This window comes from Aspergillus stella-maris, assembly GCF_047715825.1.
Source record: "Aspergillus stella-maris strain CBS 113639 unplaced genomic scaffold BDV14scaffold_3, whole genome shotgun sequence".
Taxonomy (NCBI): Eukaryota; Fungi; Ascomycota; class Eurotiomycetes; order Eurotiales; family Aspergillaceae; genus Aspergillus; species Aspergillus stella-maris.
This window is the reverse complement of record NW_027396797.1, coordinates 692,645-705,072: the sequence shown is the minus strand read 5'-3', so window position 1 is coordinate 705,072 and position 12,428 is coordinate 692,645. Positions and strand designations below refer to the sequence as shown.

Below are 12,428 nucleotides of genomic sequence, written 5' to 3'. Positions count from 1 at the left end.
ACATTACAATAAGACATAATGAGAAATGGTTTCGAACTGAGCCGTAGGCTACCTAATTGTAATTTTTTAGATTCGTCAAGAGGTCGTACATTATACGCGATGCTGCAGTAACATCGAAGCCCCGTGGATATATTGTCCGTAACGAAACCTGTCCATACTCCTATTTTTGGTAATCTATTCCTCATCCTCCTCAGCCTCGTCATCACCACCGCCAGCAGCGGCAGCAGCCTTCTTGCGCTGGACACGACCGGGGCGGCCACCACCGAAGGGAGAGGTGAGAGAGAAGTCGATGTGCTTCTGGGAGTCGAGGCGAACCATGTAGGAGGGGACGTTGACGATCTGCTTTCCGACGCGGATGTGGCGCTGCTTGATGAGGACACGGGCGTGGTGGATGGACTTGGCGAGGCCAAGCTTGTAGACGCAGGTCTGGAGACGGCGCTCAAGGAAGTCCTCGACCTTAAGGGCAAGGACATAATCGAGCTTCATGCGGGACTCATCGAGCACACCGATACGGACAAGACGACGGATCAAAGCGTTACCTTCGAACAGACGCTTGGGGTCCTTCTCGTCGAGGGTGAGGAGCTCACTATACGACCCATTGTTAGTCCAGTTCAACCAATTTTGAATCCCACTCTGCCGCTATTGGTGTTGCTGTTGGAGAGTTCAAGGTGGTCCGGGAAGAGGTGTTGACATACCGAGCAGCACGACGGATCTTGGACAGGGTAAGCTGGACACGCCACACCTCACGCTTGTTGCGCAGGCCGTACTCGCCGACAATCTTCAGTTCCGAGTCACTGTACAAAGCACATTAGGAACCAGAACACACGACATAAACAGAAGCACGCTTCTGATCAGTGGCCGGAGAGTACTAACAGACGAGCCGACTCGAAAGCTGTGCATTGTTAGTTTAATATTCATTTTATCTGAGAATCTTCAAGGCATCACTTACGACGACGAGGGACCTTGTAGGTCTTGGAGTAGACGCGCCTGCATTAAAAAAACGGTAATTAGACAGATGCACTCATCGAGACGATCTCGAGGCATTGCATTGTATACTCACGGGACGGGGGCCATGACTGCAGATTTCGCGCTGTCGCAAGGGTTGTCGAATAACTCAGCTGAACGGTTTCTCCAAGTTCAAGAGATGGACGAAGTTCTTTTTCCAGAGTAGAACGTAGCCGAGAGTGGGCCGCTAGCCGCGTGGGGGATAGCGCAAGGGCAAAGCCCCAGGGCGGTGGGGCGGAATCGCACTTGTGCAATCCCGACGAAGCGAGTCGCGACACCATCGTTGAGAGAGGTAGATCGAGGGACTTCTTCGTTTTCGACAAGTTTCAACCTCTCAACGCCAAAAAACCGTCAAAATGGGTCACTCCCACGGTCTCCGTTCCGGCACCCGGGTATGTTGCGATAGGGAGGATTTTTGTCTGATGGTCACTGACGGTTTCTGCAGTATGCCTTCTCTCGCAACTTCCGCGAGAAGGGTATGATCAACACCCAAACCTACCTGAAGACCTACCGGTACGACGAATTTGCGATATTTGGATATACAAGGAATGGGACTGATTGAGATAATAGGGTTGGTGATATCGTCGACATCAAGGTCAACGGTGCCGTTCAGAAGGGGTTAGTGAAATCATTCTCCGAAAGTCGAAAATCTACCGCACCCGCGAAACAGACCGGTTTTCGACATGAAGATTACACAAAATGCTAAGAGTTGAATAGTATGCCCTACAAGGTTTACAACGGAAAGACCGGTGTCGTCTACAACGTCACCAAGTCCGCCGTCGGTGTCCTCCTCTACAAGGTCGTCGGCAACCGCTACCTCGAGAAGCGCATCAACGTCCGCATCGAGCACGTCAAGCACTCCCGCTCCCGTGAGGACTTCATCAAGCGTGTCAAGGAGAACGCCCAGAAGAAGAAGCAGGCCAAGGAGCAGGGTGTCCACCTCCACCTGAAGCGCCAGCCTGTCCAGCCCCGTGAGGCTCACACCGTCGAGGGTGCCGCTCCCGAAACCATCACTCCTCTGCCTTACGACACCCACATCTAGACGATTGAATGGAATGGCGGAAGCGTGGAAGGCGGGTTGCTTGGTGTTTTCTGGGTTTTTACAACCACACCTCCTGTGTGGAGTTTGCATTTGTGACGAGAAAAAATTGAGGGTTCTCGAAACGGGCACAATCTCTATCCTGTGCATAGATTCCCCAAATGAAAAAGATCTTCAAAAAGCGATTCGAGTTTCTGCGCATTTTCTTTGTTCTCTGCAGGTATTCGGTTTTGGTTCTGGTTTTGGCATGTGACAAGTTTCAAAGGTCCGACGCCGTACGTTTGGATGTTTGCTTGGACCTTTGTGCCGATCGGTCTCCCGGTGAATCCGTCCTTCAGACCGGGTATGAACTATAATAGTTCGTATACCGTCGAATAGCCCGCGTGCTCCCCAACGAGGCGAAATAGACTCTCCAGTGAGGTATCGAGCTCGTCCTCAACGGTTCTGATTTGATTTCTCCAGCAGCAGTGATTCATCAATTTCACCCCCAGAACCCCGGAGTAGTCGCTCCGCCCCGTTGGGATGGATCCATCCGCACTCCGTCACCGAACTGTCCCCGTGCAACTTGGGTTCCCAAAGAATACAACCCGTAGAACCCTTGATAATACAGACCGGTCAACGCCGATACATTATCGTTTTTTCATGTATCAACTGAAACTATAGTATCACAGCACGAATCAACGAGGCGCAGCGCGGTAAGTCTAGATCGGGTTGGAACTTGGGTATCTATGCTGCGCTGCTGTGCAGTTGCGCAGTCTGCTGACAGCTGAACTACCCAGCCAACTTAATCTCTAAGCTAGCAAGCTACCTGTGAGCTAAGGAAAGTAGACGCTTAAATCAACAGCCAAAAATCTCATTATTTGCTTCTGCTGGTCCCTGGTTCCCTGTTTCTTTTCTTCCAAAAATTCGTTTAGAAACAGGGTGTCCCTTGCTAATAATGGCGCCCCAGTCAGGCTCTGCCTCTGCTAGGTATACCAGGATGAAACCAAAGACATATCTATAATTTGGATGAAGGACCCGTTCGCCCGCACCCTCCTCTCACAGCCTCTGCCTTGCCTTGCTTTGACTTGACTTGACGAACGCTTCGCATTTCCCGTCTTGCAGAGTGCAGACATTTGCACGGCATCTCATCTGCACGGATGGGTTCGTCCAGCGCCTTGGGAGGACGTTACACTAGGATTCTTTCCCGATCCTTGGGAAGGAATCCTTGGGAGGGACAGCGAAGCAGGGCAAAAGGACGACGGGTGTACATCTACTGACTGATTGTATACCATAGAGTTGGGGCAGCCAATGAGAGATTAGGTAGGTACGGCTCTGTGCGGAATGCTGAGGAACTCCCAGATCCGATTGAGTTTCTTTCCGTAAACTTCCGTGACCCGGAGTATTGGTCACAGTGGCTTTTGTTGGGGGAAAGTACTAGACCGGAAGTCTCGTGCTTACAGGGTACGACTGGATGACAATGGAGGTACGTGGTTTTGCGCTGTGAGGGAGATCGGTAATCTGCGATGGTACCTAGCAAATAGAGTTTGTCTGGGGTTACATCTTTTGTGGTATCTAAGGGCCGATAATACGGTTAATACCTCTAGAAGGGAACTCCTGCATGATCCCCGAGATTGGGATGCGTGAGCAGTGGCGGTGCATGCACATAAATCATGAGGAGTTTCAAGATTGGCGTGGCTGTGCATCGTTATCAGTCCGACGCCGGTTGGAGCAGAGCCGCAATGTATCTCAATCTTCCTTGTCCCGCCAGCGGCGATCTACCCAATCTCGGAACCGTGTACCACGACAGTTAGCAGACGCTTTACGCGCGATCAACTACTATTAATCTAACCAAGCTGATGCCAACTCATCAGTCGTGGTCATGCTTTTACATCGGCTCGTGACCGGCTGGCAAGATGCGTTGTCACTTGCCACAGAAGGGTATAGTTGGGGCCTCGTAGAAGCCCAAGGCAGTATCCGGGTCAGAACCTCAGAAGCGAGGCAACGCATCCTTGGCCATGTGCTGGCCAATCATGGATTGAATCAGCGGGTGCCCTCAGGTTGTGTACGCGGCCGGCCAGCTAGTAGTGAAAATACGAGGAACAAGAAGATGGCATGGGAGGCGAATATCACGACGTCTGACGCTTTGTGCTTTGACTCCATAGCAGTAAGTCATTGGACCCGGGGTGAACGTATTTTGGTTGGGGGACAGCGGACAGGGTTGGCACCTGTATCCATTATCCTTGTCCATGACGTCGATCTACAGAGAAAGGGGTTCAATATCGTCATTTTAAGAGGTGGAAGAGGGGAATTTCGAACTGGACGAGCTGATACTGCGGTCATGGTCGCACTTCCGGCATAAGGGGCACAGTCTAGACTTCGAGACCAGACAGCCTCTGCGATTGTCCCTGCTTGGACTCAGAGTATGAGGTGGAGATTTGGTGGCGAAGCTCATGATGCTTGTCGAAAGTTATCATTGAAAGGACGGCTTGCATGCTCAACGGATGAGGGATGCAAGTGCAACAATGGCGGGGCCGAGGTGACATCACGATAGACTACCGGCGGGCAAAGCAGAGCCGCAAGGAAACGCAAGCCGCCTTCGGTTGGCAACTGAACCATGGCTATCGGAGGGTCCAATGTACCTTTGTTTACTTTTTTCTGCAAAATGTTCCTGAATCTACCGTGCTCTTGACTCGAAAGGCTAAGTTTATCTCTCAACGTTATTATTGTTGCTCTCGAGTCTGAGGGTCTCCCCTGGACCGCTTCAGCCTTGTGTGACGTAATCATCCTCCAAGCTTGGGCCTGGTGGCGGAGAAAATCGAGAAGGAGCTTGTTGGGGACGAAAAAGCAAAGAGACAAGCGCATGCAAAGAAGCCAAAATGCGCTGGGGTGGCAAAACGGTTCTCGAAGAAGGACCAATTTGAGAAATAATATAAGAAAATTACGGAACAAAGTTCTCGACTTCAAAATTGGTATTACCCGTAGCTGTAGCTCCGTTGATCTGACAGACTGACAGGCCGGTTCGAACTTCGATTGCCCCGTCCCGACTCCGCGGTCCACATCGCGCATTGCAAATGCAAGGAGTCCGTAAGGTACGGCACGGATAGCAAAATACCGGTGGAGGATGGCAGATGACTGAAAGTCTTGGCAGATGAATCCACTACTCTTGCAGTCTTGCTTCCCTTGCACAAAATTTTGGGGTTGGAGCCTGGCTGCCACGACTTCTGCCTCACCAAAGTGGCCAGCCTGCTACTCTGGAATCCCAGGTCCTGCCAGTAGGTAGTTGCTGGTGGCGCGGCGCAGCAGTTTTGCCCTGATTCCCCACCTTCTACGCCCAGTCACCGAGCGCAGGAGTTTCCACCACAAAAGACAAGAGAGACTTGAGTGCAGAAGCCAGCTAGAGATGCCGGGACTGGGCGTCGAAACTGGGAGGTGGTGATACCATGATTGAGCGCTGGTGATGATGCTGCAGGAAGACACCATTCTTTAACCCGCGCTAAATCAATACAATGCCTAATATAGATGCAACGAGGAAAGTTGTTACCAGACGCCCGAATCCGTGGGTTTGGAAAACCGGTGGGAACTGGTGGTAGCAATCATATCGTAGAGCAGATAGTCTCCATACTTTGTGCCAGCCTCACTTTATCTAGTTTACGCAGCAGCTAACTGGCATACCGCTGGGTATTAAGTGGTACCTACGTGGTAATCGACGTACATTTTTAATGCACCAGGCACTGTAACTGGCTGTAATACGAGTTCGACAAATATTATTTGAACTGTAGGTAATTAACCCATCATGCAGTGCTTCGATTTTGCTTTGATTTGTTGGCAGGGTGAAAGGGTAAACTAGTGTAATTGACCGGCCACGGACTTGACACTGCCATGTTTCTGGACACCTGAACGATGGAATCACAATTCAAATAAGTAGATAAAAGATCTCGTTGTTTTCTTTAGACAAACGTAGATCTCCCACTCCATGTCTCAGAGACTTCAAACCTGAGCGATCACTAGATACCTTATTGTTCAACTACAACAGGACGAACACCACAAGATCACCCTTCTGCTGCATATTGCCCGGGCGTCTGGCTCCTCCCTTGTCATGCTTCGCAACTGATCTTCCTTTTCACTGCGTTTCCGTTCTTCTGCAGGCTCATTCTCCAATTTTCTAATTCTCATTTTCTATCACCCGGGTTGTTGCGCATGGGCTGGATAGCCTTGTACTTATATTCCTTCCACCACCCACCCATTCCCTTCCAAAGTCAGCCTGGCGTCCGCCTTAGTATAATACCTCACCAACTCCCAGACCAGGCTGTGCTCCCTTTTGGTTTACTTTTTCTCTACACGGCCTTGTCATTCCTTACCTTTTCTGTTACTTCTCGCCTACGTTCCTTTCCTGTTCTTGACTTCCTTACTTGATTCTTTGTTCTTCTGTAACCTTTTTGTATCCCTTGAACTCATTTACCATGGACGGAGACGGCTCACAGACTGGCGGGCCTGTTTTCATGCCGGACTCCGAAGAGGAGTTGTACAGTTTGTACGGGATGACGGGGTTGGACCCTCCGATTTACGGCGCCGCACCCAGCCAGATATTCCCCAGCGACATCTCGGCCCAGGGCTTCCAGGCTAGTTCTTCTCAGACATTATTGGGCAATCCTCACTTGACCCAGGACACCACCGCCGGGTATTCCAACACGTTGCTCAGCCCTGGTCATATGGTAAGTTCCCTCTGTGGACATCTTCAAGGTGTGGCGGACGTTGACGGTGACTTAAGACTCGTAGCCCCTCTCACGCTTCTCACGCCTCCCACGCCTCCCACGCCACTCCCTCCTTCATGGGCAATACGGGGCCTGTCCCTTCCCCTTACAACATCGAGATCCATTCTCCTCTGCAAAACCAACCACTTCAGGGCGTCTTTGGAGACGCAGAACAACCCGTGATATCGCCTGATAGGCAAGAAGTGAGGGTAACTGGAGCATCTCAGAGCATGTTGGCTGTACTCATCAATATCCTGTTGGAAATTGGATGTTCAATACACTCCAACTGTCAATTCCCCAGCCAGACGGTGCTGCGCCATGTTTACAGAAAGCTTCTGGAAGCGGTGGATACAGTTGCTGAGATGCTTGAGCCTGACCAGGAACCAGACAGAAGCCGACATGACGATAATAGTAAATACCGATGTCTTCTTTGTCCCGACAAGAAGTCGTTCATCAACAAAGGCACGTTCACAAGGCATATTACAAGCATGCACTACCCTATCAAATGGTATTTCTGTCCTCGGGAGTGTTCTCAGGCTCCCGGTCAAGGGTGTTTCGCAAGAAAGGACAAGCATCGCCTGCACGTGAAGAACAAGCATGGAATGCCACCGCTGTCCAAAGAAGAACTGGAACGTTGGACTGTGCCTGTCTCGCTTCCACCAAGTTGCGAGCTCTGCAAAAAGCCTGTCAGCACGTGGTTTGAGCTTATCGAATGTCTCTGTAAGCATTGCTTGATACCAGACGGGAATGGAAACCAGGATCACGGCTCGGGCGGGGACGATGGCGACGGTGACGACGGTGACGACGATAACGGAGACAGCGGCGACAACGGCAACAATATCAACGGTGGCCCGTATAATCATTCGCCAGGAAGTGGGTACTTCGGATACCCCAATAGTCCGGGATATGATCATTTCAATGGCGGCCAGTCCGGATTTTATCAATTCCCTGGCGCGGCTCCCGGAATGAACACATATTCTGACCAGGCTCGATCTCCGACTGTGAGTCCTGAGAGCACTTTAACTGAAATGGACAAGGTTGCACTGGGGCTCCAAGTACACCTCAAATATCTTCAGTCTCTACGACAACCAAACCTCGACCACTCAGAAACTTGTCCTGACCGCGACGCCCGAGTTTCCGACTCCTTCAGAACAGAGCTCTGTTTCCGATTCAGAAGCTCCGCTTGGTCCCATCGTTTGGTAACGCGGACCGATGGCTCCAAGCAGAACCTAGGCCAAAAACAGCTCTCTGAGAAGGAAATGCTATTCCATGGCGGCGTGATCCGAGAGCTCGAGCAGTTGATGTACTTTGAAAACCGCATCTTTGAAAATCAAGTACAAGGATCACTTTTGACCTATGCTTCTGAGTCTGTCGTTGTTCATCAGCTTGCCATCTCAACAGCGCATGGTAAGCTTGTTCACCCGGATTCGCGGATAGTTGCTAACTTGCGAATTTCAGATATCGTCTACCGCCAGGTTGAAGTCGATTCAGACAAGCCCCCGGAGGTTCCTAGCGACCATATCTTCTACCTAACAAAAGAGGAGAATCATGAATCATCTGAGACTGCTTTTGAAGCGACAAGGCGGGCAACTAAGACACGAGTACATCTGAAAGTTCGCATCCGAGCCATCGCGGGTATCCTAGCGCTGCGCGCCTCGGTCTCGAAAACGTCCATGGTCGTCGATAACAATGAAATTGGGGACAGATGGGAGTTCGGAATCCCTGTTTCCCCCCAACCGACACAGGAAGAGGCAGTGAAGATTTTCGTTTGGCTGGTGCAGATTCTGGTTTTTTTCCTGCGAATGTACCCCAGCCCCAAGGTTTATGTGATGTTGGAAAGTGGTTCGTTTGATATACCGGGTGTGAACTGTTTGCGTTATGCCGGATCGTTGGAATAGATCGCGCTGCGTTATATTTCCACGCTTGTGCTTGATGATTTTGCTTTTGTATTGCCATTTCGGTGTATCTGTTGCCGTGCCTGCGCTCACGCTCGTTCTTCTTTCTTCTTCTTTTTTTCGGGGTTTCACTTCTGATGAATCATGTTTGGTGTTAGTGTAGTTTAGATATCTCTCAGTCAGTTGGAGCAATATATAAATGCGCATCAATCGCTAAGAGCGTCAGACAAGTGAAAGTGTAAGACAAGTGAGGGGTCTTCAAGCCAACGGGGTTAGGAAATAAGCTGCCGAAGCCGAGGATGACATAACCGTATCGATAAGCATCGCCCGCGCGACTCGAGAGTACTACAGAGTAGACCACCCCCCTCGACGCTCGACCGTACTGCTGGCCAATTGCGAGGTCCTGTCTGCATTCCTGCCTTGGCTCAGCTGTTTGCTCTGATATGATTCCTGCACGTTAATCTTTTCAACTGCTGGTACCCCTCATTCTTGGCCGACCATGAGTTCTCCCCCTACCGCTGGCGGTGACCAACGGGACAGTCCGCCTCATACACGCTCAGGAACCACATGGCACCCTGCCAGAGCCTGGCTTGAGGAAGACGAGACAGGAGATGATGAAGATGAGGATGTCAACTTTGAGCCTGACTCCGAAGATCCCGAAGAAAGATTCGAAGAAGACTATCCCGATCCTGAATTCGACGAGGAGATATACGAGGAGAGCTTCGGTCTGTCAATTTTCTAAACCCCTGCCTATCCCTTGGCTTCATGCTGATTATTTTCATTATGTTTCTTATCAAGACCCTCAATTTAGTTTAGGTAATATACAAATTGAATTCAGTATGGACGAAAACGACCAGGGTCAGCAAGCGGGACTCCCGACTCATAGTACATTCCTCCCCGCCACTCAGTGATCGGTCCCAAAGCTGATTATCCATAGTTTCGCCTCAACAATTACTACATTTATTACAAGCTAATGGAATATCCGACATCTTCCGTGTCCATGGCACTGGTTGGAATGCCTACGACGATTCTGATGACGACGACGACTACGTGAGAACGTTATCTGGGAGGCGACCTCCAAGACGTCGAAGAGGACCCCCTCAATATCCAAAGGTACCGAGTGACGAAGGCATGAAGCTTATGAGGTCAGGAAAATTCGGGACAGACAGCAACTATGTCGATGGCCGCATGAAGCGCAAGAAGACACTTGCGGAGAGGATAATGTGGCGAGAGCTGGGAATTGAGGGACAAGGACTCCAAAGGAGAAAGGTCGCATCGGTAGCCCAAGTAATCATCCATGCGAATGTACGACAATTGTTGAGATACTGAAGCGCGCTTGAACAGGACCTTATCCCCGGCACGACCCCCGACCACATAATTCACTACGACGCAAAATGCTATTCGGGACAGTTCTCTGACGACGGCAACTTTTTCTTCTCCTGTGCCCAAGACTTCAAGGTCAGGATGTATGACACTTCTAACCCCTATCAGTGGAAATACTACAAGACGGTAGACTACCCTCTCGCAAACTGGACAATCACCGATGCCACCTTGAGTCCAGACAACAAGTTCTTGGCGTATAGTTCGCTTCGCCATCTCGTATGTCTCGCACCAACAGATCCAGCAGACTCTTCCGATCCAACAATTCTGGATCTTTCATCGTCAGCGGCAGGTAGAGGTAGTCGGGACATATTTGGAAGGGACGGATTTGCTGTGAGTACCTCGAATTGATTTCTGAATCTTCCTAATAAAGTTTTAGGTATGGTCAGTGAGATTCTCCGGAGATGGCCGCGAGATTGTCGCTGGCACAGGCGATCATGCCGTGATTGTATATGATCTTGAAACAAGACAATCCGTGCTTCGCATACGAAATCATGAAGATGATGTGAATGCGGTTTGCTTTGGAGACAAGAGTTCGCCTCACATTCTCTATTCTGGGTCTGACGACAGCACGGTCCGAGTTTGGGATAGGAGATCTATGGGCGACAGGCGAGAAGCAGGTGTCTTTGTAGGACACACCGAAGGCTTGACTTACGTCGACAGCAAGGGCGATGGTCGGTACGTCCTGTCCAACAGCAAGGATCAGAGCATGAAGCTATGGGACCTCCGCAAAATGATGTCTACCGCTAAGTTCGACACACTTGGGCCTCAGAGTTCCGGGAGTGCATTCGACTACAGATGGGACCGTTTCCCAGAAGAGTACTGGGAGCCAAACCCCAACGACTGCTCAGTCGTTACATTCCGCGGCCACAGTGTCCACAGAACTCTAATTAGATGTCACTTTTCTCCACCGGGAAGCACAGACTCTCGATATGTGTATAGTGGTAGTGAAGACGGCAAGGTATACGTATGGAATCTAGACGCTACATTGGCAGGGACGATGGATGTGGGGAAAGCAACACACTTCTCCCGTCCTCGGATCCGTCACGCACGAGGCTTCGCGCATCGGAACGACATTACTCAATGGATGACATGCGTGCGTGATGCTAGCTGGCATCCAAACGCACCCGTTTTGGCAGGTAAGTTATGTTGCCTTGTAATGTGACATGGCATCTAAACTCACTATGTATAGCAACTTCTTGGAATGGATGGGGTTCCTCAATGGGTACTTGCACGCTACACACTTGGAACAACAATTTGGAATCAGATGATTGCGGAATGGATGCTGTGTTGCCGGAAGCTTTTGACGCTGAAATGGACGCCACCGATCTTTCAGAACGGGCCTACAACGAGCGGTCGCGCGAGAACGAGAACGCGTGGGATGCATTCGAGGCGGAATGGTGATTGAATGACTCATACAAGTATAGGATTCTTATGATTGTTCAAATGGTACATACCTCGATAAGTAATAAGTAATAGGTGATATATAGTCGAGGATCCCGGTAGACGAAATTCCCGATTGGGTACCAGGTAGGTACCGTAGCAAGCGGAAATACATTTCTGCGGGGCCCGGTCTCAGCGGCGGGTGCTCACTGCTCAAGCTCCTTCACGCCGGAGCTCATCATCGTCCCTTCCAACTTCTCGCCTCGCGCCGCACTTCAACTCGACCTTTTCCCCTCAAACACGTCTTGTAAAGGGTCATTCTTCCGTGAATTGTCTCTTGTCAACCTTGTAAACGTCGCTTCTTTGTTATCGCCTCGCGCCAGCGGCCATTGCTCAGGAGATACCAGCTGGGCGGGTATCCTGGGGTATTCTAGCGGCGACTCTACAGACGGCTTGGTTTCCTGCTTTTTATCTTGTCCCCTTATCGCATGTGCTCTCACTGAAGAGCTTTGATCGATCCTGTTTTTGGGCTGTGCTACCAAAGACAGTCGCTCCTGTGGAATAACTCCTATCTCTACTATTGATCGCACTGCCTATCCCGTTCTACCTGTATTTGGACTCCGCAGACAAGAAGGAAACCCTGTGCTCTGCCTTCAGAGCCATTATATTCTCGGCCTGGTGAAGACTTTGTTTCCCTTTGAGGCTTTGTTCGCTCCGGATTGTACGTATAATCGAGCTCTTTCTTTGTGTTCCTGTCATGTTATGGCCCCCGTGTTTTGAGAGCGATGGTGGTTTCAGCGCAAGCCCATGGCACCTGGTGTTACTGCCTGGCCATTCTTGATGCCTTGTGTGTTGGAAGAGACAATGACAACAACTTGCTAATTGGTGGCCTGTGTCTGCAGACATGTACTTGCACTGATTCCCGAGTGAAGAAACAAGAAAGAGAACAAGGACTGTATTTTGATCAGAGAGAAATCAAGCAATCAAATCTTG

At 50.4% G+C, this 12,428-nt stretch overlaps 4 protein-coding genes across 4 annotated transcripts; 3 read left to right on the top strand and 1 right to left on the bottom strand.

Annotated features, from left to right (window-relative positions):
* Nucleotides 1–45: 45 nt before the first annotated feature.
* On the bottom strand, nucleotides 46–1,143 carry BDV14DRAFT_68490 (40S ribosomal uS4 domain-containing protein). Its single transcript, XM_073777285.1, has 5 exons — nucleotides 1,061–1,143; nucleotides 950–987; nucleotides 874–892; nucleotides 696–794; nucleotides 46–586 (listed from the first exon to the last, which is right to left on the bottom strand). The coding sequence occupies exons 1-5, from the start codon at nucleotides 1,072–1,074 to the stop codon at nucleotides 175–177; spliced, it is 582 nt and encodes a 193-aa protein (XP_073633023.1). The 5' UTR covers nucleotides 1,075–1,143; the 3' UTR covers nucleotides 46–174.
* Nucleotides 1,144–1,361: 218 nt separating this feature from the next.
* BDV14DRAFT_195595 (60S ribosomal protein eL21) lies at nucleotides 1,362–2,047 on the top strand (the record flags this gene model as incomplete). Its single annotated transcript, XM_073772256.1, has 4 exons — nucleotides 1,362–1,397; nucleotides 1,451–1,518; nucleotides 1,576–1,623; nucleotides 1,723–2,047. The coding sequence occupies 4 exons, from the start codon at nucleotides 1,362–1,364 to the stop codon at nucleotides 2,045–2,047; spliced, it is 477 nt and encodes a 158-aa protein (XP_073633022.1).
* A 4,600-nt stretch (nucleotides 2,048–6,647) lies between these two features.
* Nucleotides 6,648–8,927, top strand: BDV14DRAFT_68461 (putative C2H2 zinc finger domain protein). The gene has a single exon (XM_073777284.1). The coding sequence runs from the start codon at nucleotides 6,855–6,857 to the stop codon at nucleotides 8,673–8,675; it is 1,821 nt and encodes a 606-aa protein (XP_073633021.1). The 5' UTR covers nucleotides 6,648–6,854; the 3' UTR covers nucleotides 8,676–8,927.
* Nucleotides 8,928–9,032: 105 nt separating this feature from the next.
* Nucleotides 9,033–11,510, top strand: BDV14DRAFT_68452 (WD40 repeat domain-containing protein). Its single transcript, XM_073777283.1, has 6 exons — nucleotides 9,033–9,397; nucleotides 9,471–9,557; nucleotides 9,610–9,959; nucleotides 10,017–10,385; nucleotides 10,432–11,191; nucleotides 11,245–11,510. The coding sequence occupies exons 1-6, from the start codon at nucleotides 9,172–9,174 to the stop codon at nucleotides 11,454–11,456; spliced, it is 2,004 nt and encodes a 667-aa protein (XP_073633020.1). The 5' UTR covers nucleotides 9,033–9,171; the 3' UTR covers nucleotides 11,457–11,510.
* Nucleotides 11,511–12,428: the final 918 nt, after the last annotated feature.

Coding starts and splice junctions, on each gene's coding strand:
- BDV14DRAFT_68452 (XM_073777283.1), top strand. CDS start 9,172: ATGAGTTCTCCCCCTACCGCTGGCGGTGACCAACGGGACAGTCCGCCT. Junction 9,398..9,470: donor GATATACGAGGAGAGCTTCG/GTCTGTCAATTT, acceptor TTTCTTATCAAG/ACCCTCAATTTAGTTTAGGT. Junction 9,960..10,016: donor AGGTCGCATCGGTAGCCCAA/GTAATCATCCAT, acceptor GCGCTTGAACAG/GACCTTATCCCCGGCACGAC.
- BDV14DRAFT_68461 (XM_073777284.1), top strand. CDS start 6,855: ATGGGCAATACGGGGCCTGTCCCTTCCCCTTACAACATCGAGATCCAT.
- BDV14DRAFT_68490 (XM_073777285.1), bottom strand. Junction 587..695: donor AAGATCCGTCGTGCTGCTCG/GTATGTCAACAC, acceptor TGGGTCGTATAG/TGAGCTCCTCACCCTCGACG.